This window comes from Hippichthys cyanospilos, chromosome 1 (genome assembly GCF_059441005.1).
Source record: "Hippichthys cyanospilos isolate Australia breed blue-spotted pipefish chromosome 1, RoL_Hcya_1.0, whole genome shotgun sequence".
Lineage (NCBI taxonomy): Eukaryota > Metazoa > Chordata > Actinopteri > Syngnathiformes > Syngnathidae > Hippichthys > Hippichthys cyanospilos.
The window spans coordinates 13,183,799-13,209,928 of record NC_142369.1 but is presented as its reverse complement, the minus strand read 5'-3'; the positions used below and the strand labels follow the sequence as shown (position 1 = coordinate 13,209,928).

The 26,130-nt window shown below is 37.5% G+C and overlaps 1 protein-coding gene and 1 long non-coding RNA gene across 5 annotated transcripts in view; one reads left to right on the top strand and one right to left on the bottom strand.

Moving 5' to 3' along the window:
• The window catches only part of slc4a4a (solute carrier family 4 member 4a), a 51,866-nt gene that overhangs the window by 17,499 nt on the left and 8,237 nt on the right, over positions 1-26,130 (top strand). For 2 of the 4 annotated variants that reach the window (XM_088411299.1, XM_088411272.1), the window contains exons 5-20: positions 6,684-6,819; positions 9,236-9,396; positions 12,167-12,346; positions 15,735-15,830; positions 18,221-18,297; positions 19,659-19,816; positions 20,007-20,094; positions 21,004-21,158; positions 22,132-22,242; positions 22,315-22,489; positions 22,656-22,789; positions 23,831-24,105; positions 24,174-24,244; positions 24,720-24,905; positions 24,974-25,087; positions 25,397-25,558. In XM_088411299.1, the coding sequence (XP_088267425.1) occupies positions 6,684-6,819; positions 9,236-9,396; positions 12,167-12,346; positions 15,735-15,830; positions 18,221-18,297; positions 19,659-19,816; positions 20,007-20,094; positions 21,004-21,158; positions 22,132-22,242; positions 22,315-22,489; positions 22,656-22,789; positions 23,831-24,105; positions 24,174-24,244; positions 24,720-24,905; positions 24,974-25,087; positions 25,397-25,558 (2,279 nt within the window). The remainder of the gene's footprint in view (positions 1-6,683; positions 6,820-9,235; positions 9,397-12,166; positions 12,347-15,734; positions 15,831-18,220; positions 18,298-19,658; positions 19,817-20,006; positions 20,095-21,003; positions 21,159-22,131; positions 22,243-22,314; positions 22,490-22,655; positions 22,790-23,830; positions 24,106-24,173; positions 24,245-24,719; positions 24,906-24,973; positions 25,088-25,396; positions 25,559-26,130) is intronic. The other 2 variants (XM_088411291.1, XM_088411283.1) reach the window with 2 other exon arrangements.
• LOC148429294 (uncharacterized) lies at positions 20,861-25,131 on the bottom strand. The gene is made up of 3 exons (XR_015865178.1): positions 23,850-25,131; positions 22,617-22,774; positions 20,861-22,514 (listed from the first exon to the last, which is right to left on the bottom strand). It is a non-coding gene; the product is annotated as an uncharacterized LOC148429294 (long non-coding RNA).

Sequence of the window (26,130 nt, the reverse complement as noted above, 5' to 3'; positions counted from 1 at the left end):
GGCAGGCGTTGCTGAGTTGACTTTTTGTGTCCCGCTGACTGATGAGTCGACAGAGCGCTTGCAGTAATGGCTGCTCGCATCCCCCGAGGGTGGTAGTGGTTGGGTAGGGTGGGGTGTTGGCGCCCTTGGCCCGCTGGCTTGTGTTTGCAGCTGCACGTGTTGGTCCGTCGTTGATTTGTCAGCTGGAGAGTCCGCCGTTTGGCCCTCGGGCACAGTTTGGATGTTTGCCGGTTTTGTTGAAGAGGAGGGATGACAAGGTTGGATTGGGTCAAGTTCAATGAAAAATATTATTCTGGCATGTTTTGTTATCATGTCTTTGTGCAAGAGGACTGGAGTGAGGTTTATTATTTTTTAAACTGATTCCAGTTTTTGACAGATTAAAATTGTAGTACTGATCTTTCGTTAACTCATCAACTGGTAGCCCAGTTCAAATGGATTTCTGACCTATAGCACATTAAAATAACAGTGAGTGAGCTACCTTCGTCACAACCAGACCAGTAAAAGTTGATATTTGACCTCAACAGTAGTGAATGGGTTAATTTTAAAACATACTACCAAATGACTAAAGTAGAAGTTAGATTCGCTCTGTAGTACAGTCGAACCTCTACATAGTGAACTTCAAGGGTCCGAGGAGAGAAGTTCACTATGAAGAGAGATTCACTTTATAGAGGTTTTCCTAAAATGTTCAGAATTCATTGATGAAATATGTGAATAATTTTTTAATAAATATGTAAATAATTTTATATACGTTTTTTTAAAAATAAATATGTAAATAAATGTACATTAAACAACTTAAGTTGTTTAAACACTAAAATCTAATGCGGTAAAACTAATGTAAAAACATTTTACATTGAACAAATATCTTTATTATTATTCCACAAGTCGCACTATCTCTTCTCTCTTCTTCAGAATGCCACATATCGCAGCAGGCGAAGCATCGTACTCCTTTGCAATGGCATTCTGCTTCACTCCACTCGCACACTTCCGAATTATGTCGCACTTCTCCTCCAACGACAAAGGCTTTCGCTTCCGACTTATAGATCTAGCATCCATACTTTTCACGGCAGATTCCGACATCTTAGAATTTTCGGAGGGATGACCAGCGGAGAAACGCATGCGCAGTGGACGGCGGACGAAGTGAAAATGCAAGAGAAAGTCGCGGCGCGCGAGAGCGGCTAGGCAGGGAGGAAATCCCGACAGTGCGCCCAATTTTACAACTTCACAATTTTCGATAAGTTCAGATATTCACAATATAGAGGTAGATGCTGTCAAGGGACTGACTAATAGCATCACTATGAAGAGGTTATTCACTATGTGGAGTTTCACTATGAGGAGGTTTTACATACACGTCAAATATAGCTGTTTTGCAAGGGACCGTAAAGATTCGTTCACTATGAAGAGAGATTCACTTTGTAGAGGTTCACTATATAGAGGTTCGACTGTATGTACTTAATAGACAAAAAAAAACATAGAAATCCATGAACTAAACCTTTTTGACTAGCAAACCTATTTGAACAAATTTGCAATTACAAACCTGAATATGTTCCAACATATTACCAAATACATTCAAACGTATTCATGGCTGTTCAAATGTATTAAAATATGGTTGTATGCACAGTATTTTCAAATACATTTAAACATACTTGCAAATACTTGAAAATATTTTTGTAAGTTAAATGATAAAAGCATTTTTTGATAAAAGCAGCATTTTTTTCCCTGTAATCCTACAGTGGCATTATGAGTACAAATACAACGTTTTTAGAATTTAGCCTATGAGTACATGTAGAAGTATTTTCAAGTACTGTACATTTGAATGGATTTAAAATATGCTCAAATGTGCTTGCATGTTCAAACGAGTCAGCCAGTCAGAAATGTTTACTCCAAATTGATGTATTTGGGCGACTTAGTTTTTCTCTAAAATGTTTTTTTTTTTAACCCTTTGTTTATAAAAACATAAACTGCATATTTTTCTGAATTTTTTGATTTTGTGTTTGGTTTTGAAACAAAAAAAAACCCCAAACACTCCTCTAATGCATTTAAATGGGTATACATTTCTGCTTGCAAATGGCAGAAGTCGACTGATAGAAAAAAGAAATCATCCTAGTTCATGGCAATTTTTATTGATTTGAAACGATCTAATATCTCCAGATTAAATCAGATGGCTGATTAATTAGAGTTGTGGCAGCCTGTACCTTTTAGATGTAGACCTTCCCTCAGCATAAACTCTATAAATTCGAAGAAAATCAGCGGGAGAAGAGAGAAAATCTTGCTTGATTCTTCATGGAATTGAACTAAAAGAAACCTAAGCCACAACACTGTGAAAGTATAGATGCTTACGGAGCTATTGTTTTCACTGTACCCTTGTACATTACAAAAATGGTTGATTATAAATAGCCAATTTCATTCAAGGATGGTGCCGAGCTCATATGCTAACATGCAAATGATGTCAGGTCAATTTTAAAGCCAAGATTTCCATCTGCTTTTGTAAATGCATTGTCACTGGAGCGCTTGTTCGAGGCCATGTGGAGCAAATGGTGTCTGATTGCACATCATGGTGTGACAACAACTGGATTTGACAATGTGTACATGTCTTTTAATGTGTGGAAGTGCGTGAGTCAGTGTGTGTGCATCATTGTGTGTTTGGGGATTTTCTTCAGGACAGAAATCCAATCACAGAATAGATTACAGGCGACCCATCTGCTTGCTGACGCTGACTTTGGTGTGTTGATTTATTTGGGACTGATTTGCTTCCAGAGAGGCCGATGATGACAGAAAAAGAGCTTTGTGCTATTTTTCCGCATCTTTATTAACAAATGGCATGTTGGTTCACATTTACTCAATCTTTTAAAGAAAAAGAAAAGAGTAAATTGATCTAATTTGACGTCTTTATGAGTGTGTGTGTGTGTGTGTGTGTGTGTGTGTGTGTGTGTGTGTGATGTGTGTATGTTTGTGTTAATTCATCTTTCGAAGAACAAGATAGTGGTGATGACGCTGCTTTTTGTTTTTACGCTAACAACGTGAGGAAAGGAGCGCGAGGAAAGTCACCACATGTTGTTAACAGTCAATAAACCTCAGACTGCACTGCGTGCAGGTCGTACGGGTCACATGTTTCATTTTATGTAATTGATCAGTCTTATTGAAAAAGCAATACAGAATAGAAATAAATCGATAAATTGTTCAGGAGATTTATAGTTTTGTGCTTATTACGTCTTTTTCCCTTTAAATATCGCAGCTGTGTTCTTTGTCAAAAAGTTATTTTTTCCACAATGTAAGATGGAGTAGTTGCAGTAGGTGTTTTGGAAAAGTTCTCTGCACTCTTAGCCAATTTTCACAGCCAAGTTTTTAATTGAATTTTCTTTTTTTTTAGTTGTCAGATGGGGACAGCGTTCAAAGTTGATGAGATCAAGGCAAAGGTTACTGCGATTACTTTCGATTGGCATTTGACCAAACTAAATCTGGTTTACTAGGAAACAATTTATTTACGGAAAATATCAATGGTGAGTGAGTCAAAGTGCTTTCACAAGACATTGTGACCACGATTTTATTTTCCTACAGTTGCATTTTTTTTTCTGGTCTCATAATGTTATGACCTTACAGCTAACCACTTACAACCTTACTTTCATTATGATTTTATTCTTGGATCATTTATTTTTTTTTCTTGAAAAAGAATGACATTTTTTTCTATAATGGCTCTTTATCCTGTAACATAACACTTTTATTATCAACATGACAACTTTTATCTAAAAATATTATAACTTTATTTTACAAGTAATCCTACAACTTTTTCAGAACCCTTGCTATTATAAGTGACTCCACTTTGAAACAGTCCCTAGGTTGTATCTGCATGCCTAATGTAGAACTGGGCAGCCTTAGCTTTCAGTGAGTCTCCCTTGGGGTGTCCCTCTGTATTCATGCCGTTCTGCTTACTGACATGCATACTGAATGTGAGACTTTGTGACCCTAACGTTTCCCACGTGCTTGTCTTGAACAAGATGATAAGAATCCGAGGGCTTCTTGTAGTTTTACAATTGGTGTGGAACTAGAATTTAGCATTCAGTGAATTGCCTGTATACTGATACTGCTGCTCTTGAATATGTTTAGTAACAAGTATTCTCGCGATAACCTCGTTGATTAATCAAGTTACCTGACACAAATTGCATGAGATCTGCAATTATTGTTTTTGTCCACTTGAGGTCTCCATTCTCATCTTTGATTGTAGAATCTGTGACTTTGAGTGTGTATGGCTTCAAAAAATGTGGCCTCAGAAATCAGAAATGACTGTAAAAAGATTTTAATTGAACCATTTTTTGTCAGTGAATAATTATTCAATTAATCGTTGGGGCCTGACAGTGAATAGATATTCAATTAATTGTTGGAGCCTGACAACATTTTCATCGCGCTTGTCAAGAATGAAGGGGATCGTAATCGAAGTGTACGTTGTCATTTTCATATTGCCTGTCATTATTTTGCCAAACAGCCAGCAGAGATTGCGGCAGCCATTTGTGAAAGATGCATGTCAAGAGCAAACGGGGCCTTTTGGCAAAAGTTCTGCATCGGCGGGGCCATTCTCCCTGCATCTTGCATCCCATGATGCCTCGCTGCCCGGGACAAAGTCCTCTTTGTGTACGCTCAGTGGCTCTCGGCGAGAGCGCACACACGCCTTTGAAATTGCGTTTGAACGATGGGATTTTCATTTCTATCCCCTCCGCCTCTCGGTGCTTGTGCTCTCACCCCTCTTTGCTTTCACCCTGCCCTGGATCTCACCCGCCACCCCCCAGCCAGCTCGCTCTTAGCAACTGCTGCAGTGGGACAGTAACACTGTGCTTCTTAGCACCCTGGGCTCTTTGCTACCTCATTTTCTCATGGTTTTCTATGATTGCTTCCCCATGAATATGGAATCAAACCTGGTGTAGATTGTTTAAATCTTACATATATTACAAATTAGCCACCCATCACCCACTATATACGAACTTGATTACCTTTGTACGCATGAGCAGTTATTCAATGCAATAGTGATGTTCATTTGGATAGCTAAGCTAAACCTACGCCCCAAAATGCATCTTCCTGTCACATATTAGACCTGTCAAAATAAACTTGTTATCTTAGGAGATTCATATAAATTTTATGAAGTGTTTCTAAAGCTCTGGCAGCTGAACTCTACTAACTTTGCAACTAAATTAGAAAAGAATCACCAACACCAAGACAGCCAAAGATGGTCGTATTACTTTAAAATGTTGCCCGACAGCTCATCAGAAAAATGACAAATTTGCACACGTTGCAAAGCCAGGTTCTACCACCATATTAGTTGTACATCTTTGTTGTACTGTCTCGGAGCAAAACTCCCTGCTCAAATTGGAGTGTGGTGCAGAAAATAAACTTATAAATGTGAAGTTTTGGGAACCGTTTCTATGAGAAAACTATCTGAAAAAAATGCCTGTAAAAATTAGTATTTGGTAGTTTGGTTCAACAGGTTTTATTTTTAGTGGAAAAAATACATTAAACGATCAAAAAAAGCTAATACAAACAAATTACCAATTTCTTTTTGGTTGATTTTATGTTCATTCTAGATTTTACTCAAGTAAATATCTGTTGCAAGCTTTGTAGAAAACAGTAATTGAAAAATGTGAATAATCGTGCTTGATTATGGAACATTTTGGATTTAATCCGTAAAATGTAAACACTTGACAATGTGTCATTGTCTTTGCGAATATGTGCGCATCTGAGTAACTGTAGAAGAGACTGGTGATAAAAAATGTTAAAACTGTGGTGACAGTCAGGTTGTGGACTGGAGCTTTGCGCTGCTACTCGTTTCTAAGTGGCATAGGGTATATGCACTCTATACGGTAAAAAATTATTTTATGTTTTTTATTTGAACGCTTAACAAAAAAAATAAATTGCTTCTAACAGTTTCTTGGGATGTGATAGACACTAATCTAAGTTGAGCCACATAAGATGCAGTTAGTTAACTATTGTGTCTTATCAAATTATAAATCCTTATTTCAGTCCTTAACTAATCATCAAGCTCGACGTCTTGACAAGAACCTCAATAATGTCGGATTATACAAGCCCTAAAAAGGAGTCACAAGACTTTAACTGTCATTAAAACATTATTGTGATCCTCACGCAAGAGTTTTCTGATGTCTTTGAAAAGGATTATTTACGGACGACCCCTTTGAGTTTTCACCTCGTCCCTTTGCTAAATATTCAAATGAGAATGAGCCGGGAGGAGAAGAGGAAGCCAAAGCTGGGCCTGAAGAATGAACCAGTTTGCGAAGCTTTTCCTAATTGTCACTGAGGGGCTCCCGGGGGCAGCCGGCCAATCCAATGGCCAACAGCGAGGGGGGTACACTGGCACTGACGCGGTATGGCCACAAAAACTCCCCCCCTCCTCCTCCTACCTGTTTCACAAAGCCACTGAGAGGCTCTGTCACTTCCAGGGTCTCTCATGAAGGCTCTACTTGTGACTCGCACCTGAAGAATCAAACCTCAGGATAAAGGGGGGGTTGCTTTATTTATAAAAATGTCCAACAACAATAACAACCCGGAGGAGAAGGAGGAGGACGCGGAGGAGAAGGGCGAGGAGGTGGCCATGGTGATCATACCTACGCTGCCGCCTCCCCCCGAGGCCGAGTCGGAAGCCCCCCACCGCCCTTTGACACGGAGTATCTTCCCCATCTCTGCAGTCTCGCCGGCAGCTGAAAGGATCCGCTTTATCCTCGGGGAGGACGATGATGGCCCGCCGCCCCCGCAGCTCTTCACCGAGCTGGACGAACTGCTGTCGGTGGACGGACAGGAGATGGAGTGGAAGGAGACGGCCAGGTAAGGCCGGAGGGCGGTAACAAGTGTGTTGGGTCCTTTCTGGGTGGCCCCAGGTGAGAATGACCGTAGGAGGTCAACTAATGCACGTAACGTACCAAGTACATACGCAATAATAAATGTATCAAGTATTGCTTTAAATCACTAGATGTACAAATTGGAGAATGGCCAGTGAGGATTTTTGTTTTTGTTTTTTTTAACAGCCGCCTTGAGCTCTCACTGATGCTATGTATTTGCGTGCATTTTTGCTACGAAAAGGACACGCTTGTTTACTTTGTCCACTGTTTTGCCGACATATATAATCATGAATGTGGTTAAATATCGGTTTAAATCACATTATCAATATACTGGGAAAATGGAGAGTGTATATTTTTTAAACAGCAACTTTGGTTCCATGCAATTATGATAATTTTGGCTACTGAGACGACTTCATGCAATTTCATCCAGAGGTATGCTTCCATATAAAATTGATTAATTTCATTAAGTTTTATTTTAAATTAGGGCCAGTTCCTGGTTCTGGCAGGGCCATTACAACTAATATATGTGATCAAATGGGCTGCCAACCAAATAATCTTTATTAGTGAACCAATATTTGATTAATTTTGACATGTCTTGATAGGTTCACAGCATTAGAAGTGGAGTCCACACGTTTTAAATATTGTTTCACAAACAGTTAATGTTACAAAGCCAAATATTTGTTGCTATCGTCTTATTCCGCTTTATTATTTTTATGCCATACTTGCATAAATACAAGTACAAATACAGTATAAATACAAGTATTTAGTAAACCACCTCAGTTGAACAATTTTTTTATACAATATAAATCTGATATTGTTTTGTATTGAATATTTTTTCACTCGTGCTTGTTAATAAAATACATGAAAAAAAACCTTGGAAAAATAATTGCATATGAAATCATTATCACAATACCAATTGAAAACAAATCCCATTTTATAATAATAATAATAATAATAATAATAATAATAATAATAATATAATATAAACATGCTGAAGTGAAACAAGTGAACAAAACAAGTGAAAATAATCACTAAACACTTACAATACATGGTAATTGGTGTAATCTATTGTAACATACATATATAGCACATATTATCAAGGTATTTACGCATTATTAGATTGTTAATTCACGAGAAATTGTCAACCTACCTTGTTGACAGGTGGCCCAGCACTGGCTTGTTGTGTATGGAAACGTTCCTAAATGCCACTAGAATTTGTAGATAAATGTGTAATGAACCACTGGGATGCCATTTCGTCTTATTGCTACAATTCCTATAGCCATTCCAATGTTTTTGAAAAGCTGTGGGACGCATTGTCCCAACAGGAGAGAAAGGGTTAAATGAAAAACTGTGAGAAATACTTCAGAGCTTTTAATGACAAAACAAAGAAAGAAATCTATCAAAATTAGACAGCTAAAAGTTCAGCGATACTCTGCTTACACTGTACACTTTTTACATTACAACAAAATATTGTCTGATGTTGATAGATATTTTTTTGTTTCTTCACCTCTAGTTAATTATATTTAGTTGGTAGTGGGAAACATCAGTTTTCTTATTGTGTAAATACATGCAAGGAGATCAAATACGTTCCTGAATGGACGCATTAAAGATGCGTGGATCGTTGGCTGTCGCTGGCTGGCTTGGGTCCACATGCAACTTGGAACTCACAGCCAGTGTGGAGCTATTACAACACAGCTACTTGGGGCCTGTTCAGTTGCTTTAGGAAGAAAAGTGGGGAGAGAGCGTTCAGAGAAAACATTTTGTTTTTTTCCCCTTGAGAATTACAGTGCAAGTGAACCTCCGTTCATCGTTTTATTAAACCATTCTTAAAATTATTAAAACTCTCTTGCTCACTTGGTCCTCAATAAAATTGCTCAAAATATGTAATGAATCTGCAATATGCTGAAGGTTTACTACTGTACAGTATACGATATCAAGACATTTAGCCATTCCGCCTGCTCAAGTCAATCCACAGGTGTTTTTTCCATGCATGCCATAATAAACCTTGCGCCACACTTTTTTTTAACTCACAACAGTAAAAGCATACGGTCATCCTTTAGAAGATGAACAATTTACTTTACATAATACTTTGCACTGCATGATATTTTGCACTGTCATCCTCATATCTATATAGTTTCTTCACTCAATCTACTCCATAATATGCTTAGAATGTAAGTGTATTCATTTATTAGTAGTTCATTAATAGTGCCCTTATTGCTCGATTTCGTTTTTTTGTTTGTTTTGTTTTTGTTGTATTGCCTACTTTATTATTTGCTCGATTGTGGAATGTAGTCTGCTCGGGGAAGTGACCAGAATAAGAATTTCATTGTGTAGTATTACTATGCATATGACATTAAAACTCTTGAATCTTGAATCTTGATTTTCGACTGGAATGTCTCCAGGTGGATCAAGTTTGAAGAGAAGGTGGAGAAAGGGGGCGAGCGATGGAGCAAACCTCACGTGGCCACCCTGTCCCTCCACAGCCTGTTTGAGCTGCGCACTTGCATCGAGAAAGGCACCATCATGCTGGACATGGAGGCGTCCACTTTGCCTCAGGTGGTTGGTGAGTAGTTGACGCTCACTGGTCACAACATTAGGTGTGCCTGCTGTATACATTCAACAAACATCACAGGTAACGTGACGAAAGAGAACATAATGTACAGTAGCGTTACATAACAAAGCCTGATATAACATAGTGGAATTTAACACAAAGTAATGTCATTAAACATATGGTGTACAACACAATTCAACATAGCTAAATGCAGTGATACTATTTAACTCAACTAAATGTAACATCATTGAATGTAATGTAACCAAGCATAATGTAACCACAGTAACATAACCAGGCGTAACATAACCAAATTCAAACAAAATCTAATGGGACTAAATGTAATTTGACTAAGCATTAAGTCATCAAATGTAATGTCACCCTATATGAGTAAAGTAACACAAAACAAGTGTGATGAAATGTAACATAGCTAAACATAATGTAATTAAATTTGATCTAATCAAGATCAAGCATGACATATTTAAGATAATGTGCCATAATTAAATGTATTGTCACAAAATGCAGTGGTACTAAACGTATCTTGACTAATCACAACCTAATTGAATGTAATTTAATCCAGCATAGTGTGACTAAGGTAACATAACTGAGTGTACATAACGTGACATGCAATGTAACAAAACGTAACGTGACTAAATGTAATGCAATTAAGTAAAATGTACCAAGTTTAATGTAATTAAGGTAGCATACCTTGACTTAGCGTAGCAACGAAATATAATGTAACAAATCATAACATTATCAAGTGTAACGTAACTAAACTTTGCAAAACTAAACATAATGCAACTTAATGGGATGCATTGACATAATTTAACAGTAATTTGGCACAACTTAATGCAACTTAACATTTGTGTTATAATGTGCTGTAACAACATAATACTGTGTAACATAACATACATTCACAAACATTATGAACAGGCGACTGTACGTAATGTAAGATAAGTAAATGTATGCATCACTTTTTATATATTGCACTCAACGGCGCTTGACAATAGATACATTATTCATGCACTGACACTATCCTACACTAGTGGTGGTTAACTACATTTTGTATCATCCTATCATAACTGACAGAAATATAACATACACAACTGAAGGCAATGTAACCTAACCTCGTAACACATCATATAAAATAACAACGTATCGTAACAACATCATGTAATAAAACAGTATAACGTAATGCATCGCAACAACATATGTTGTTCTTGCTCTTTATAACATGACATTATTAAATATCCATCCATTATCTGAAGCTGCTTATCCTCACGAGGGTCGCAGGCTTTAATATTGTCCACAACACACCGGCGCATGCGGAAATTGAGCAATTGCCGCACACTTCCTTTTTGTCTTAAGAGGCCAGCGAAGGTCTCGTTCCAGTCTTACGCCGGGCAATAACTTTGCGGTTTAAAGACAAGATGACGTCCTCTCACGCCACCACCGAAACTTGCGTGAGGATGCAAGACAGGAGGAAGAGTTACCGCTAGGAGTGATTAATGTGAAGTAATTGAGTGCACTGCATGGGCCTCTTGCTTTGAGCCCATTAACCACTGTAGCCTGTGACCCCCTTCCCCGCAGGCGCCTCTCCTATCTGTCAGCCTCGTTGTTTCAAAATAGGATACGTCTTTTGATTGATGCGCCGTGTCACAAAGGTACATGCACAAAGACGACACTAATTGCAATTAACACTTTGTGTGGTTAAGCGCTGTTTGTGTTTGCTGTGAGTGTGCAGTGAATGCTTAACAACCAGTTTCCATCAGCACTAAGAGATTGTGAATCTTCATCAGTTCCAACTTTCTTGTAAAATTACAATTTTATTCCAGCAGTTTTCCCCTTGTGTGATTGCAACACTTAGTGTATGTCAATACGTATTAATCATGATTAAAATTGCAGCCACTTCGTAAAAAATTAAACAATTTATTGTAAAATTACAAATTTCTTTTTTTTTCTTGGAAATCTATTTCTTTTTTCTTATAATATTATGAATTCCTGTAAAATATGTTTTCCAATTACTACTATTCCAAATTTAGTATTGTAGGAATATGTAGTTTTCTCAAATGATCTTAGAATGATTATTTATGCGCTGTAATTATTGCACTGTATTCTTGTAATACTATATTTAGCTAAAAACACCATACTTCCACATAAAACTACCAATATATTTGCAAATCAACAATTTGAGATGACCAAATAAAGTTAAATTCATTCAAAGTAAAATTTGGGGGTGTTATAATTACTTCTTTTTTTTTATGTGGGAGAATTATCACGTTGCGGTGCTGCAATAGCTCACATAGTCGTTTAATATACAGAGGGGGGCAGTGCGTCGTTACGGACAGACAATCCCTCGTGGGTGGATGTTTGTTTTGTCACAAAATTATGAGAATTCTAAAAAAAAAATAGGCAAAACGAGCATTTGCAAGTACTTCATTTTCTTCCTGCAGAGGCAGGCAGTCTTTCACTGATGGATGCGTGTTTTGCTGACCAATGATGTATGGTGCACCAGCAAAAGTGTGGCTAAAATAAAATGATGCCCTGACAATTAGTTTGGTTCAATTTGGAAAAAAAAAATGCTGACTGATGATGACAGAAGGGGTCCCTGAGGTCTAACAAATAAATCACGGACCAGCAAAAATGTGTAAAATCCCCACATAACATAACTATTTTTTTTTTTGGGGGGGGGGGGGATGGTGTGCTCAGTCGTCCCTCAAAACTATGACCTTATTTTGTCTTGATTACTTTTTGTTTTAATCCTAAAATGACACTGTTTTTTCAGAGCTGATCACGGAAAACCAAATCGAGAGCGGGCAGCTGAAGGCCGAGCTGAAGGACAAGGTGATGTACACGCTGCTGCGCAAGCATCGCCACCAGACCAAGAAGTCCAACCTGCGCTCGCTGGCTGACATCGGCAAGACGGTCTCCAGTGCAAGTAGGCTCTTTTCCAACCAGGAAAACGGTAATACTCACTCGTGCCAGTCTGCTGCAGTCTCCACTGGGGTCCTCTTGAAATTGTTCAAAAGCCATTCAGGATCACCATATACACGTTGTGTATATACAGTAGAGTACACATTGTGTGCAACGACTAACAAGGCATCTAAAAGCTCTGATTAGTCATAGTAGTTGCACTTCAAAAACGCTATTTATATTCACTGAAAAACTAACTTTGAACATGTGTTTTACACTTGATTTTTAAATCTTGAGAGATGCGCACCTTTAACAGTTGAGTTCCTCTAGATTACAGCGGTGCCTTGACTTCCGACTTAAATCAACTCAAATCCCTCCCCACAGAAATGATGTTAGTCCAGTCCCAAAACATGATCAACATTTTGATTACTCTACAGTTATTGCACTTTTGAAAAACATTAAATGATAAATATTCTAAATGTATGTAAAGATTTCAGTTTGTTAAAAGAATTGCAATTACCTCTGTATTGAAACTAATTTGACTATACCTTCTATTGAGTTTGGCATTCCGTGTTAGCATTAAGCTTGGTGTCTTTTGATAGACAACGTTAATGTGAATAATCAGTATATAATCATCTTCATTTTATGTTCTGTTTAACAGTCAACATTGCTGCGACACTGCAGTTAAGTTTAACTGTTAAAGCTTATACAAGATAGGTTAGCGTAGTTAAGTACAAGCAACTATCTAGCACCCCAAACTTACATATTTGCTTGCTGCGCAAAAAAAAAAAAAAAAAAAAATCTCAGAGCAGCTGCTCATATCTCATTGAACTTGTTAGTCAGGTCTCTTGCAAGTCAAGGCACCACTGCACAGTGTATGTTTCTGTTTATACTGCTTTTAATGTGCTTTGTTTTAACTCGGCAACTTTTGTATGTCATAGTTTAGGAGGCAGGGTGCACTGTCACTTTTATCACCTCCACCACTCGTTATTTAATCAACTCTAAAATTGCTTATTCACAAACATTATTCATGTATAATTAAAGGGCCTATATCACAGTTACACAGTTAAATGTATACATGTAATTGATGCATTGGAAATTCAATTTCTTATCAAATATGAGTTTTTTCGTGGCTTTAATTCTAACAAAGAAGTGAAACGACTTGAGTGAAACCCTGCCTCTCACCTTGTGGCTGCTGCGCCCCCTTCACGACGTCATTCTAAAGCCCGCCACGACGAAACAACAAAAGCTAACGTTGAAGCAATCAGTAATGTGAGCCAAAGATGGAGTGAATGAAGAAGCCAAAAACTGATGTTTTACTGCCACTGAAACCAAGTGGAGTTGCCAACAAAGTAAAAGCTGAGACAAGAAAGCACATAAGCAGCACCCGTTCCTCCTATCAAATTGGTCTCATTGGGAATCCAGTATTCATAAGAACAGTTCCGCTTGCGGGTGAATTGTTTACTACAAAAGTTGATTGAGTGGCCGTGTGCAACCAAACAAATATTTTTTGCTACTTTGATATTTTCTACAGTAAAACTATGTATCTATTAAATGCAAACTATTCTTTTTACTTGGCTGACTCGGTGCAAAACCTCTATACCTCCCAACCCTAAATAATAACCAAAGTGAAAATGTATTGAAGGTAAAAAAAAAAACACTGGTGGGGTATAAGGTGATAAATTAACATTATAACATCGTTAAAAGCTCCAAAAATTTGAATTTCAATGATAGAGGCCCTTTAAGACTTACCGTATATCTCAGAGTACAAGTCGACCTTGCTTATCAGTTGACCCAACCTTTTTTACTTAAATTTGCGTGAATTTCACAAAAATGGGATGATAACTCTACCTCTGACTAAAGTTGTTACATAGATCATGGCTGTCCTGTTATAACTCATGGTATGTTTTATTAAAATGAAAAGATTACAGTACTTTTAGACACATTTAATTGTATATCAAATAACACGCTGTTGCGGTTGGGGGGGGGGGGGGGGGGGCGTAAACGAGACAAGTGCGAGGCAACGTGTGCATACGCATAGACACAAATATGAATTTTTCAAAAAGCCCTAAAAGTCATCATCACTATCTGACACGCCAAATAGCTACTCCCGTTTAACACCCTGATATTCTCTCCTATCTCCTCGTCAATTGTTCAAGCATCCTTGTTACTCTCCCACGGGTAGTCATCTTCAGACCCCTCCAATTTATTTGAAAAGGAGGTCTTTGGAAATGATTTGCTGATCATCTTACTTGGGATGTCCTTTACCCAAGTGATGACTGTGGTGCGATCAGAGCGTTTTGCTGTTTGTCCCCCCACCTAGATCACATAAATCATGGCTGTCCAATTATAACGTCTAAGGACTGAAGGAGAAAAGTCAAGCCGTATTTTCCTTTTCATAATGCTTCAACATCCACCGAAAAGATTATCCACGTTACCTCGTTGTTGACAACAAAGAGACAAGTAGGCGGCGCTTAACAAAAGTGCATCTTTGCAATGTTCAGTGCAAACTCTCTAAAACGGATGCATGCTATGTATATTGAATTAGAGGTGTATATACTGTAATTATTTTAAGCCTTGTAAATTACATCATATTACTTATTTCGCATTTGAATGAATGTTATTCACACACACACCTAAAGTAGGGGTTGAAAATAAGGAAGCTTGACTTGTACTCGGAGAAATACGGAATTTGTGGTAAAACTTTAAGCTTTTCGTTAAAATTCATGCAAAAGTACAGTTTGTTTGGATAAAAATATGTATTTACACCTTTATTCCCATACATTTTTTTTCATAAAAATACAAAGTGCAAAGTGACAGTGACTGTGAATGACGAATGCCGCCAATCTGATTAACCATGTTGTTGAATCTTTGAATCGCTGCCAAGTCTTAGGAAAGTTATTTATGAGCCACAAGCACATTTTATCAGGATCATTTATGACTCTATGTCCAAGTTTGAACTCTGGCCTCTTATCCAGCCGCCATTATGACCTGATCGCACTGATTACCTCTTTCAAAGTGCTTCTTTCCAAAGACTTGTCTGCGTGTGCTGTCATAATGAAATACAGTGGAACCTCTCAGCCACCGCCAACTGCCTCATTTTTTTCCCTTTCAGGAAAAAATGACAGTAGAAATCAGTGAAAAGAAGCAAATTATCATTATTTGATCTCTTGATCTCAACTATTTAATCTTTTTCACATGAGGACATAAAAACAAAGTAACTGGGTATTTAACAGTAACTTTAGAGGTACCACTGTAGCAACTCATTAACTTGATTTGAGTATAATTTATCAACTACTTTTGTATACTTTTGGCTGGCTGGGCTCACTTTTCATTTTCTGGGTGTATGGCTTCTCTCTTCCTTGTCTCTTTCCTCTCCACCATCCGTCATGTCGGTTGGACTAACCTGCTACTAAAACAAACACACAAACTAAATGAAGCCCGTAGTCCTCTGGAGACCTCTGTGACGTGCCTGTCAAGCGGCATCTCAATGGAGGACTTGCGGAGTGAAAGGAGCATCAGTATGGATTGGCTCAGTAAGTCCTCCTTGCTGACACGACGCACACGTGCCGGCTCACAAAGTGCGTGAACCCCATTTCGCGCTCCGCCACTACAAGCCACTCTATCTTGTGGCCTTTATGTTGAGTCACACTCATTGGACAATTCATCAAAACTCAACCAGACCAATATTAACTGCACCATGTGTCAAAGCGAAAGACTAGGTTTTCATTCAAGTTAGCTTGTTGGTATGGTAATTACTTGGCTGGCTTTGTTATTTTTATCTTGTTTACTGTTATCAGTCAGTTAGTTAATTAGTTTATTCTCCTATTAGTGACACTTTGTAATTAGACTGTTTTTCATTAAAAATGAAGGAATTAAATTACTATAAATTTCAAAAACTTGCAAACAAATGTGTTCTTAACGACCAACAGTGTGTTTTAAATATAATCCTAGGTCTAGTTATCATTGTTAGTGTGATATCCAGTTATTTCACCCGTTAAGTCAGTGTACTGTTTCATAATTATTTTATTTAGCCATTATTAGTTTCATGTCCAGTTAGTTAGTTAGATGAGTGCTTTACAACACGTTTACATTAGTTACTTTTTTTTATCAGCCGATTTGTCTAGGGTTTGTGACTGACCTTTTATATGATCATTTGGCCTTGATGAATTTTGACAAAATGTTTTATATAGAATTGAATTTAGTTTGGTGCAGCTCATGTTGTGTCCAATGAGTTTTATTGACATTCACAATTCTTAATATCACATTTGAACTAATATTTGAAAATTTGATATATTTGAACATCCTTACCTAATTGGCTTGTTAAAATGCATTCATAACTCTTGTTTGGTGTATCCTGGCAGCGCAAAGTCAACACTTTGGATTTGTGAGGAATTCCCCCCTGAGGCAGCATCACACTGACAATGGCGTTATTTCCCACAATGCTGTGGTGACACAGATGATAAGTGCAATGACAATGTGCGGAGGCCATCTGAAAAGCTTAAATCAGCACAGTGTCGATCACCTACCGCTCCACTGAAGAGGACCAAGTGGATAGGATGTGACAACACTGTTATTCTCACAAAAGTTTTTTTTCATTTTTCTATAGGCTAATAGCAATGTTAACTGCTAAATAAGCCTACAGTTGAATTACTATCGAACCGATAATTACCGTAATCCCCCAAATATAAGACACAACTTTGTATTGGACGCAACCTATACATTTGGGCTCAAATTCTGGTATTTTCTATGTTATTGTGAATAAAATGCACCCACACATTGGCGGCAATTTAAAATCTATAGCAAAACAGTTTTTGATTATGATTGTGTGTATGTGCCAAAAGACCACAAGTAACAAACAAGTCAAATTTCCGTGTTCTCTAAATTCTCATCTTTTAAAAAAGTAATAGAAGTCACTCTTGACAAATGCTTACCTAGTACAGGGATAAGCCAATTGAGCACTGTAGTGATAACTGTGACCATTGGATAGCAGTGTTTTCACACTTATAACACAGCTATTATCTACATGCAATTCAAAGTAAGGAATTAGTCAATCTCATTTGATAGCACACAATATTTTGTTGGCCTTGAAAGGTGAGTGAAAATGCTAAAAATACTGTCCCTCTGGTTTATCCAAAAACACTTTTACGCTTGGCATTTAAAGCGTTAATTGAATCAGCTGGAGCCAACTTAACCCTTACATGATCCTCTCCATTATACAGTAGTTGTGTGAACAGGGATGGACTCGGATGGTGGTTTCGTCTGCTTGCTTTTTTTTTTTTTTTAATTTAAAATCATTCCGTAACAACCTCAGCTAACACGAGCTGCTGTTAGCTGCAACAGGCACTGGCTACTAACAGCCAGCTGGTGTTCACCCTCTAGCTCGTGACAGTAATTATTGTAATTTAGAATACGGCCTATACAAAAATGCACACCTGTGCGTCAAAACTCGGTACATGTGGCTGACAGATCAATCTTCTTCAAATGGAGTTGAAGTAAAAATAAATAAATAAATTAAATAAATAGAAATGTTAAATTACCGTTTATTGGACACACGCATACTTTTGGCCTTCATTGTTGGGAAAAACTGTGTTTTATATTTGGGGAATTACAGTCATTTGCCAAAGTATGAAGAGCTAAAGACTTTAAATGTTTTAAAATAATAGCTATTGTTAGCTTTCTCAGCTCTCTGTGAGATATTACTGGCCAACAATTTACAAGACGTAGGTAGAACACAACGGTCCTTATTTGTAAGAAGTCAAGTCTGCATGAAGTTTCTGTGGTGGTTTGCTGGTTCTGTGTTTTTTTTTGTTTGGGCTTTTTTTTTTTATAATCATATTTGATCCCTATCCCACCCTCCTTCTCCTTCTTCCTGATGAAAGTTCTGTTAAGTGTCTTCCTCACAGTCCACGTGTGTTTTGAACAGATAGTCCCACCACCACCCACCGGAATCTGACCTCCAGCAGTCTCAATGACATCTCTGACAAGCCGGAGAAAGACCAGGTCAGTGTGAATGTGTATTTGCAGTGGACTGCTAAAATACACATGGACGATGGACATGGGCTCCAGGAATGGCTCCAGGATTTGTTCTCTCTCTTTGGCTTAACATATACTGTATGTAGGGTTGCTGAGAAAATTATTTGAGAATATTAAAAAATATAAAAATTCTAGAATGGCTTAACTGGGGCTACCCAGATTCCTTACTGGGCTGTAGCACCCTCTAGACACAAGTGTCTCAGTGCAAGTGCGATTTTACTACATTTAAAGAGAATGAGACAAGCTGCTTTAATTGTTCAAGTTGGCTTTGTTCACACCCAAAGCATCGGAAACCACACTTTTCATTTTAATACGTCGACCCAGAAGTGTAGTGCTGGTTTTGCGTCGAGCCATCGTTTGCTATGCTAACATATGGCAAAATAGTAACCTAAGTGCGAAAGGAAAGCGCTAAGAAAAGTCCAAAACTTTTGGATCATGCAATGTGTCGGATGTTAATGAAAAAGAATAATGAGAAAGGAAAAAAATGCTAACATGCTAACTTTTACAAATGGCAGTTAAAGTCAGTTAGACACATACGGGTGGTGTGGCATTTACAAGGTGCGGGTACTTATTTCGCGTCATTTGGCCTTCACTGACTGAAAATAAAATATATAAACAAATGCATTGATTCTGATTACCTACATTGTATTTGTGAGTATCGCTTTGGAGATTAAACAAATCCATGTTTTGAAGATAAGCTACCATGATTGTGTGACATCACACAACTGATAACATTGTCCCAGTTTTGGACTGTACTGTGTATAGTACAAGTACACTGGTGCTATCAACCTGTTTGCTGACCTTGGACTTAATAGTGCTCACGTTTTATCATTACACATGTTTATTACAAAATTATAAACATTTATTGCTGCAAATAAAATAAATAAATCAATATTAGCACATGTAAGTTTAGCTTCACATCTTCACCTATGTTTATTTGTTACTGCTGAATATTGAATTTATTGCTGCTCATGCTTGAAGACAGATGGCCATGATAAAACATTATTTATGACCTCATGAGCATTAATGTAAGATATTAACTTGATGTCATGTCTTTTCACGGTATTACTGCATATCACAATGGAAAACTGTTCCTACAAATAAAAAGTCAACAAATACACCATCTCGTGTTGCTACAAATATCATTAGGTAGTCACAGTTAATTCGTTTACTTTTAGGAGAGAAAAAAGAGACATTACCTTATAGACGTTACCAATAATCTTCAGTTTTGGAGATGCTTTAATATCGACATGCTAACTGTAATCGAATACTGTATGGAGTCCTTGATGAACATAATCTACAGTTGTCTCTTTTTGTTTGTTGTGTAGCTGAGGAACAAGTTCATGAAGAAGTTGCCAAGAGACGCAGAGGCCTCCAACGTGCTGGTGGGCGAGGTGGACTTCCTCGACGCGCCCTTCGTGGCCTTCGTGCGTTTGCAGCAGGCCGTCATGCTCGGGGCCCTGACCGAAGTTCCCGTCCCCACGAGGTGCTTTGATAAAAACGGAGCGAATTGTTCTCATGTGCATTTGAGCACAACAGAAGCATAAATTCATGCAAGTCAGTAAAGGAACGTGGAATAAAGTTGTCAAAATTTTCAGCTTTTTTCATGATAATTTATTTTTTAACAATTCAATGCGAATAGAATATGTAATCACTTGTATTGTTTATGTTTGCAGATTTTTATTTGTCCTGCTTGGGCCCAAAGGTAAAGCCAAGTCATATCATGAAATTGGACGAGCCATCGCTACCCTCATGTCTGACGAGGTGGGAGTTGTTGAAGAAAAAGCCAGTCCAATTTTGACAATAAAATAAACACCACCATTTTGTGTGAATTTGTAAGATTTCAGTCTTATTGCATTAAATAAATCATCCTAATTAATATTTGAAGTTTAGTGATTCTATTTGTGTAACAAGAACCTCTAGTGGTACGTGGTATCTCTCTAGTGGTATGTGAACGTATCACATGCCAAGTACGAGTTCAGTTGTATTTAACTTTTAAATGGATCTTAAGTTCTTTCCATTCATTATGTCCATTGTTAATTTAAACTATGCGCAGTAGCGTACACTTAAGTTATTTCAAGGGACAGTGTCATTAAGACCGTATAATTATATATTTATAATATAAAACTACTACTTCAAGGAATAGTGTGTAAGATTTAAACCATTTTTCATTACGAACACCAGGAGGTGCTGCAGGTGCAGAAAACATGGCCGCCCCTGGAAAAGTGCCACCCCCCATGTAAAATAATTTTCTTATAACTAGACCTATGATTATATTTAAAACATACTGGTGATCATCAAGAATACATTGATTTGCAAGCTTTTGAAATTTACAATCATTTAATTTTTTCCTTTTTAATGAAAAACTTACACACTATCCCTTTTAGTAGTAGTTTTATATTATAAATATATAATATTTAGAATGACCAGTGTCTTATGTAGCTGTAGGAAAATTTAAAAAATGTGTAATAAAAACACCAATCAGAAATTGGAAGATTTCTGTTTTATTGTTGAAAAAGAAAAAAAAACACGTTTTGTCTTCTAGTGCATTTCATAATAACCTCAAATTATTTGTACAACTAGGGTAAAAATGATGATAATAATAATAATATATAAGTAATAATATCTATAATAATAAATATGAAAGAAGAATAATTACTGTGTCACCTCCAGGTGTTCCACGACATTGCGTACAAGGCCAAGGATCGACAGGACCTGCTGGCTGGGATCGACGAGTTCTTGGATGAAGTGATTGTGCTGCCTCCTGGCGAGTGGGATCCCACCATTCGGATTGAACCTCCCAAAACTTTACCATCTTCAGATAAAAGGTCCTTTGAAATACCTGTCCTACTCACTGGGCGGCAAAGTCATGGTTCTGTAGAACAAAATTTAGGAAAATGGAACATTTCCATAATTATGTAACTTTATTTACAGACTATTGAGACTTTTCTCTGTAGTGACATTTTTTTTTTCATATTATGATTTTTTTTTCCTTGATAACGTGATTGATTTAATGCTCATAACATCATTCCAATTTTTTTTTTGTAGACTGATCGGTGTAATTGTATAACTTTTTCCCTCAACCAACTTAATTGTTTGATCATTTTCCCCTAATTCGACTTTTGTCTCATAAAATTATGACACATTTGTCATACTAACTCAATTTTATTATTGTAATGTTACATTTTGCTTTTCATAAAATAGAGCTTCATTCTCATACTATCATGACAAATTCTTTGTAAGAAAAAAAGTTTGTTTTTAGAACGTTAGGACTTTTTTCCTTGTAGAATTTGACTTTCTTGTATCATTTAAATTTTATACTTGTATGACGTTTCTTGGAATATGATTTTAGTCTTTTAATGCCATTGCTTTTTTATGGTAAAATATAACATTTCTTATAAGACTCAAATCTTGGAATGCCACAATCTTTTTTTTTAACTATTGTTTTATACTCCTAAAAATGGGTCATTGTTTTTGTAATTACATTTAATAAATACATTTTTTTCCAAAAAGGTAAGTCATCACTGTAAATCACATCAAATTTCTTGTAATTGTAGAATTTACACTTTTAATTGTAAAATACAACTTTTTGTATAATACTGGTAAAATCAATTGAGATTATTTAAATTTACAACTATTAATACTTTTTCCTTTGTAATCTTGACTTGCACAACTTTTTTCCTCATATTTATTACCAAGACTACAACCCCTATGATAATACATATTGTCACCCCACAAATGCGTCTGCCTAATTAGCACTGATCGCTATTTGTCAACTTTGACTTGAAATGTGTATTCCAGGAAAAACATGTACGCAGGCGGAGACGCTCAGATGAATGGCGACGCACCTCACGATGGCGGTCACGGAGGAGGCGGGCACGCCGTTGGGGAGGAACTTGAGAAAACAGGAAGGTGTGACATCACCACAGACAGTTAAAAAAAAAGCTAGTTAAAATCATAATCAATATCTTATGTGCCTTTCAGGTTTTGCGGCGGCATGCTGCTGGACATCAAAAGAAAAGCGCCTTTCTTGCTCAGTGACATCACCGATGCCTTCCACATCCAAGCCCTGTCTGCCATCTTGTTCATCTACCTGGGCACGGTCACCAATGCCATCACCTTCGGAGGGCTGCTGGGCGACGCCACGGAGAACATGCAGGTCAGACCGCCGTACAACGTAAATTCTAGACAGCAGAGGAAGTACAGAAAGTGATAGGAAGTAGATATACGTTAGAAAATAATAGTGGGGGTTAACTTTAGTACATTTGCACTGAGTTACTTCCCACCACTGATAAGTGGTGATGTCGGTGATCCTTTTTTTTAAGGGCGTTCTGGAGAGCTTCCTGGGTACAGCCATAGCGGGCGGCGTCTTCTGCCTGCTGGCTGGCCAGCCGCTCACCATCCTCAGCAGTACCGGCCCCGTCCTTGTCTTTGAACGCCTCCTCTTCAATTTCAGCAAGTCAGTGTTACTGTGCATTCTCATAACATGAACGGAGGCAATTATTGTAGTAATACGACTTTGTTCTTGTAGTTGATGACAGATGTTTTATTGTTATAATACATCTTTATTCTCATAACATTACAGATTTCATGACTTTATGGTGACTTTTTTCACAGAGTACAATTATCCTTTAAATGGAGTACTGTATGTGTAATTTTAACCCTTTATTGGGCACAGCGGCCACTTTCGGCCGATAGTCTAAAGTTGTAAAGGGTTAATTGAGTATTGATGCCATGTACTGTATAACTATTTTCTCATAAAAATGTGATCTATAATATAATACAATATAATATAATATAATATAATATAATATAATATAATATAATATAATATAATATAATATAATATAATATAATATAATATAACTTAACTTATAATTTAAAATATAATATAACTTATAATTTTCTTATACATAGTACACATTTACAGTTGAAAATGAAATAGGCTTACTGTGATCAAAAAGAAAAAAAACATATACATTAATATTGTCTGTACACATATAAAATGTTTTTTGTAATTTTTTATTTTCATTTTCTTTCATCATATTTCTACTCATGTATATCTGAAAAGTCGCACTTGGGATACGTTTTCGTTAACAATAATTACCAATAATTTACCAGAGTATTGATGTGATGAAAAAATGCATAGGACTTACTACCTTGAACATGCCAAACTGAACTGTGATATCCATTGATGATCCTTTTTTGTTTTTCTTTCTAGTTTGTTTCTCAAATCCGTGTTTACATATATGTTCAATCAATCAATCAATCTTTTATCACAGTATAACTATTTTAAATTACAGATTTTTTTTGTCATCATAAAATGTAATTTACTTTTTACTTTTTTTTTGTGTACCAAAATGACTGTTTCGCAATACTATAATAATACTATGTATAATAGTATAATACTATGTATAATACTATACATTTTTATTCTTGAAAAATCACAACTTTTCGTTCACCTCATTAACGTCCTTATTTTTGTACCACTAAAAACCAGGGACAACGATTTCAACTACCTGGAGTTCCGCCTGTGGATCGGCTTGTGGTCGGCGTTCTTGTGCCTGGTGCTGGTGGCCACCGACGCCAGCTACCTGGTCAAGTACTTCACGCGCTTCACAGAGGAAGGCTTCTCGGCCCTTATCAGCTTCATCTTCATTTACGACGCTTTCAAGAAGATGATCAAGCTGGCGCACCACTACCCCATCAACTCCGACTTCCACGAGGAGAGCATCACGCAGTATGACTGCCTCTGCATGGCCCCCACTGTTCTCGGTCAGGGAGCGAGTCACAATTACTGGATGTCGATAAGAGTGGTTTTCATTTGTCTTTTTGTGATGCAGAAAACAACTCGGACTTCACAGGCGATCCTTTAGAAGGCACCTCCATCTGGTTCTGGAACAACACAGATCTGGTAGAGATTTCTCGTACTTGCATAACATTTTGTTTTGTTTTGTTTTCCTGGGCCACAATGGAGAACACGCACAAGAGAATCTGCTATATGTTACTGCCCTGCATTACAGTAAAACACAAGGCCAATGCTAAAAAATAAACGTTACCTTAATGCTTTTATTTTGAAATTCTCATAACGGTGACTTGACTTTCTACTGCACAAAGTGTTCCACACTCCCGGAGTAAGTTAAGACTCCTTACATAAACAACAGAGAATTGTAATGAAATCCCGTTCAATCACCAATTCAGGGTACTAAAAAACAACCTGACGCTGACATGTTATTGTACAGCGCCTGTTTTTAGCGTTTAGCCCACTCTAGCATAAATTACACCCTAGCTAGTAGTGCACGATGCCCCCGAGAGCAGTCGAATTACTTTTCAGAGGCAGCTTAATGGACAAAAATGAACTCCAAAACGTTATATTTCACTGTGTCCAGCCCATGAACGCCACATGGTCCTCTCTAAGCCGATCTGACTGCTTGAAGTACAAGGGCGAGCTGGTGGGCAAGGCGTGCGACTTTGTCCCCGACATCGCACTTATGTCCATCATCCTCTTTTTCGGCACATACACTTGTTCCATGGGCTTGAAGAAGTTCAAGACCAGCCCCTTCTTCCCTACAACCGTGAGTCCACCATGTAGCTTTGCAAACACACCGCCTGGTCCTCACCGTGCGTATTCTTGGCCACGCAGGTCAGGAAACTCATCAGTGACTTTGCCATCATCCTGACCATCCTCATCTTCTGCGGCGTGGACGCGATGGTCGGCGTGGACACGCCCAAACTCATGGTGCCAACTGAATTCAAGGTGAGCACTATTATGACAAAGAGGCGCTCTGGCTAATGTATTTACTAGCCTGATTTTTGTATTTCTGTACACACAATTCAGTGAAGAAGCAAATACCTTTTTCATAGCCTTTGTATGATGTGACAAAGTATCTTAAGGTTATTGTTTATTTCTTTGTAAGTCTCACAACTATGTCAAACTATCATAGTAGTTAAAGCACTGTGGATTTTCGCAACATAGTGACACGGACCTGCTCAAACACTCATTAAGACGCTTTCAAGTTACCATTTTGCTTTCGATGAAGATCCTAAAGTCTGCGTCCTTCCTTAGCCGACGAGTCCCCTCCGAGGTTGGTTTGTGCCACCGTTTGGGGGTAACCCCTGGTGGGTGTACCTTGTGTCGGCCGTGCCTGCCCTGCTGGTCACCATCTTGATCTTCATGGACCAGCAGATCACGGCGGTGATTGTCAATAGGAAGGAACACAAGCTCAAGGTGAGTGATGCATAGCTAACATTCTCTCTGATGAAACTTCGCAAGCCTGCTAAATGTGTTTCTCATTCCTCTCGAGCCGGTGAGACATGTTTCGTGCCAGTGAGGGAGGACCTCAAATGTTCTTTCGCATTTCAAGAAGTGCCATGATGTTTTTGATTCAAATGAAAATGAAGCTAAAGTCTGTTAGAGAATACTAGTTATATAATGAATGTTATAATAATTAACAGCTTAGAGGCTTCAAACTGTTTTTTGCCACTCCCAAGTTGGCAGTCAAGCTAAAACAGAGAACAAATTGTGTATTCAAAAACATCATTTACAGCATCTTAACCTTAAGTATGCTAGCATCATACTAATTATATATTTATATGTATGTATATTATACCAAGTTTGAATTTTATAAGTGTTGTTGATGCCCTAAAGAGGGGAAAAAAAACGTAAAAAAGGGATGCAAAAACTTAGTACTGTATTCCACTTGCTAACTTGAAAAAAAGTGAACCGGGGACGCTGTAAAAAAACAAAACCAAAAAAAAACAGTATATACAATAAACAAATATCCTCAGAGTAGGAAGACA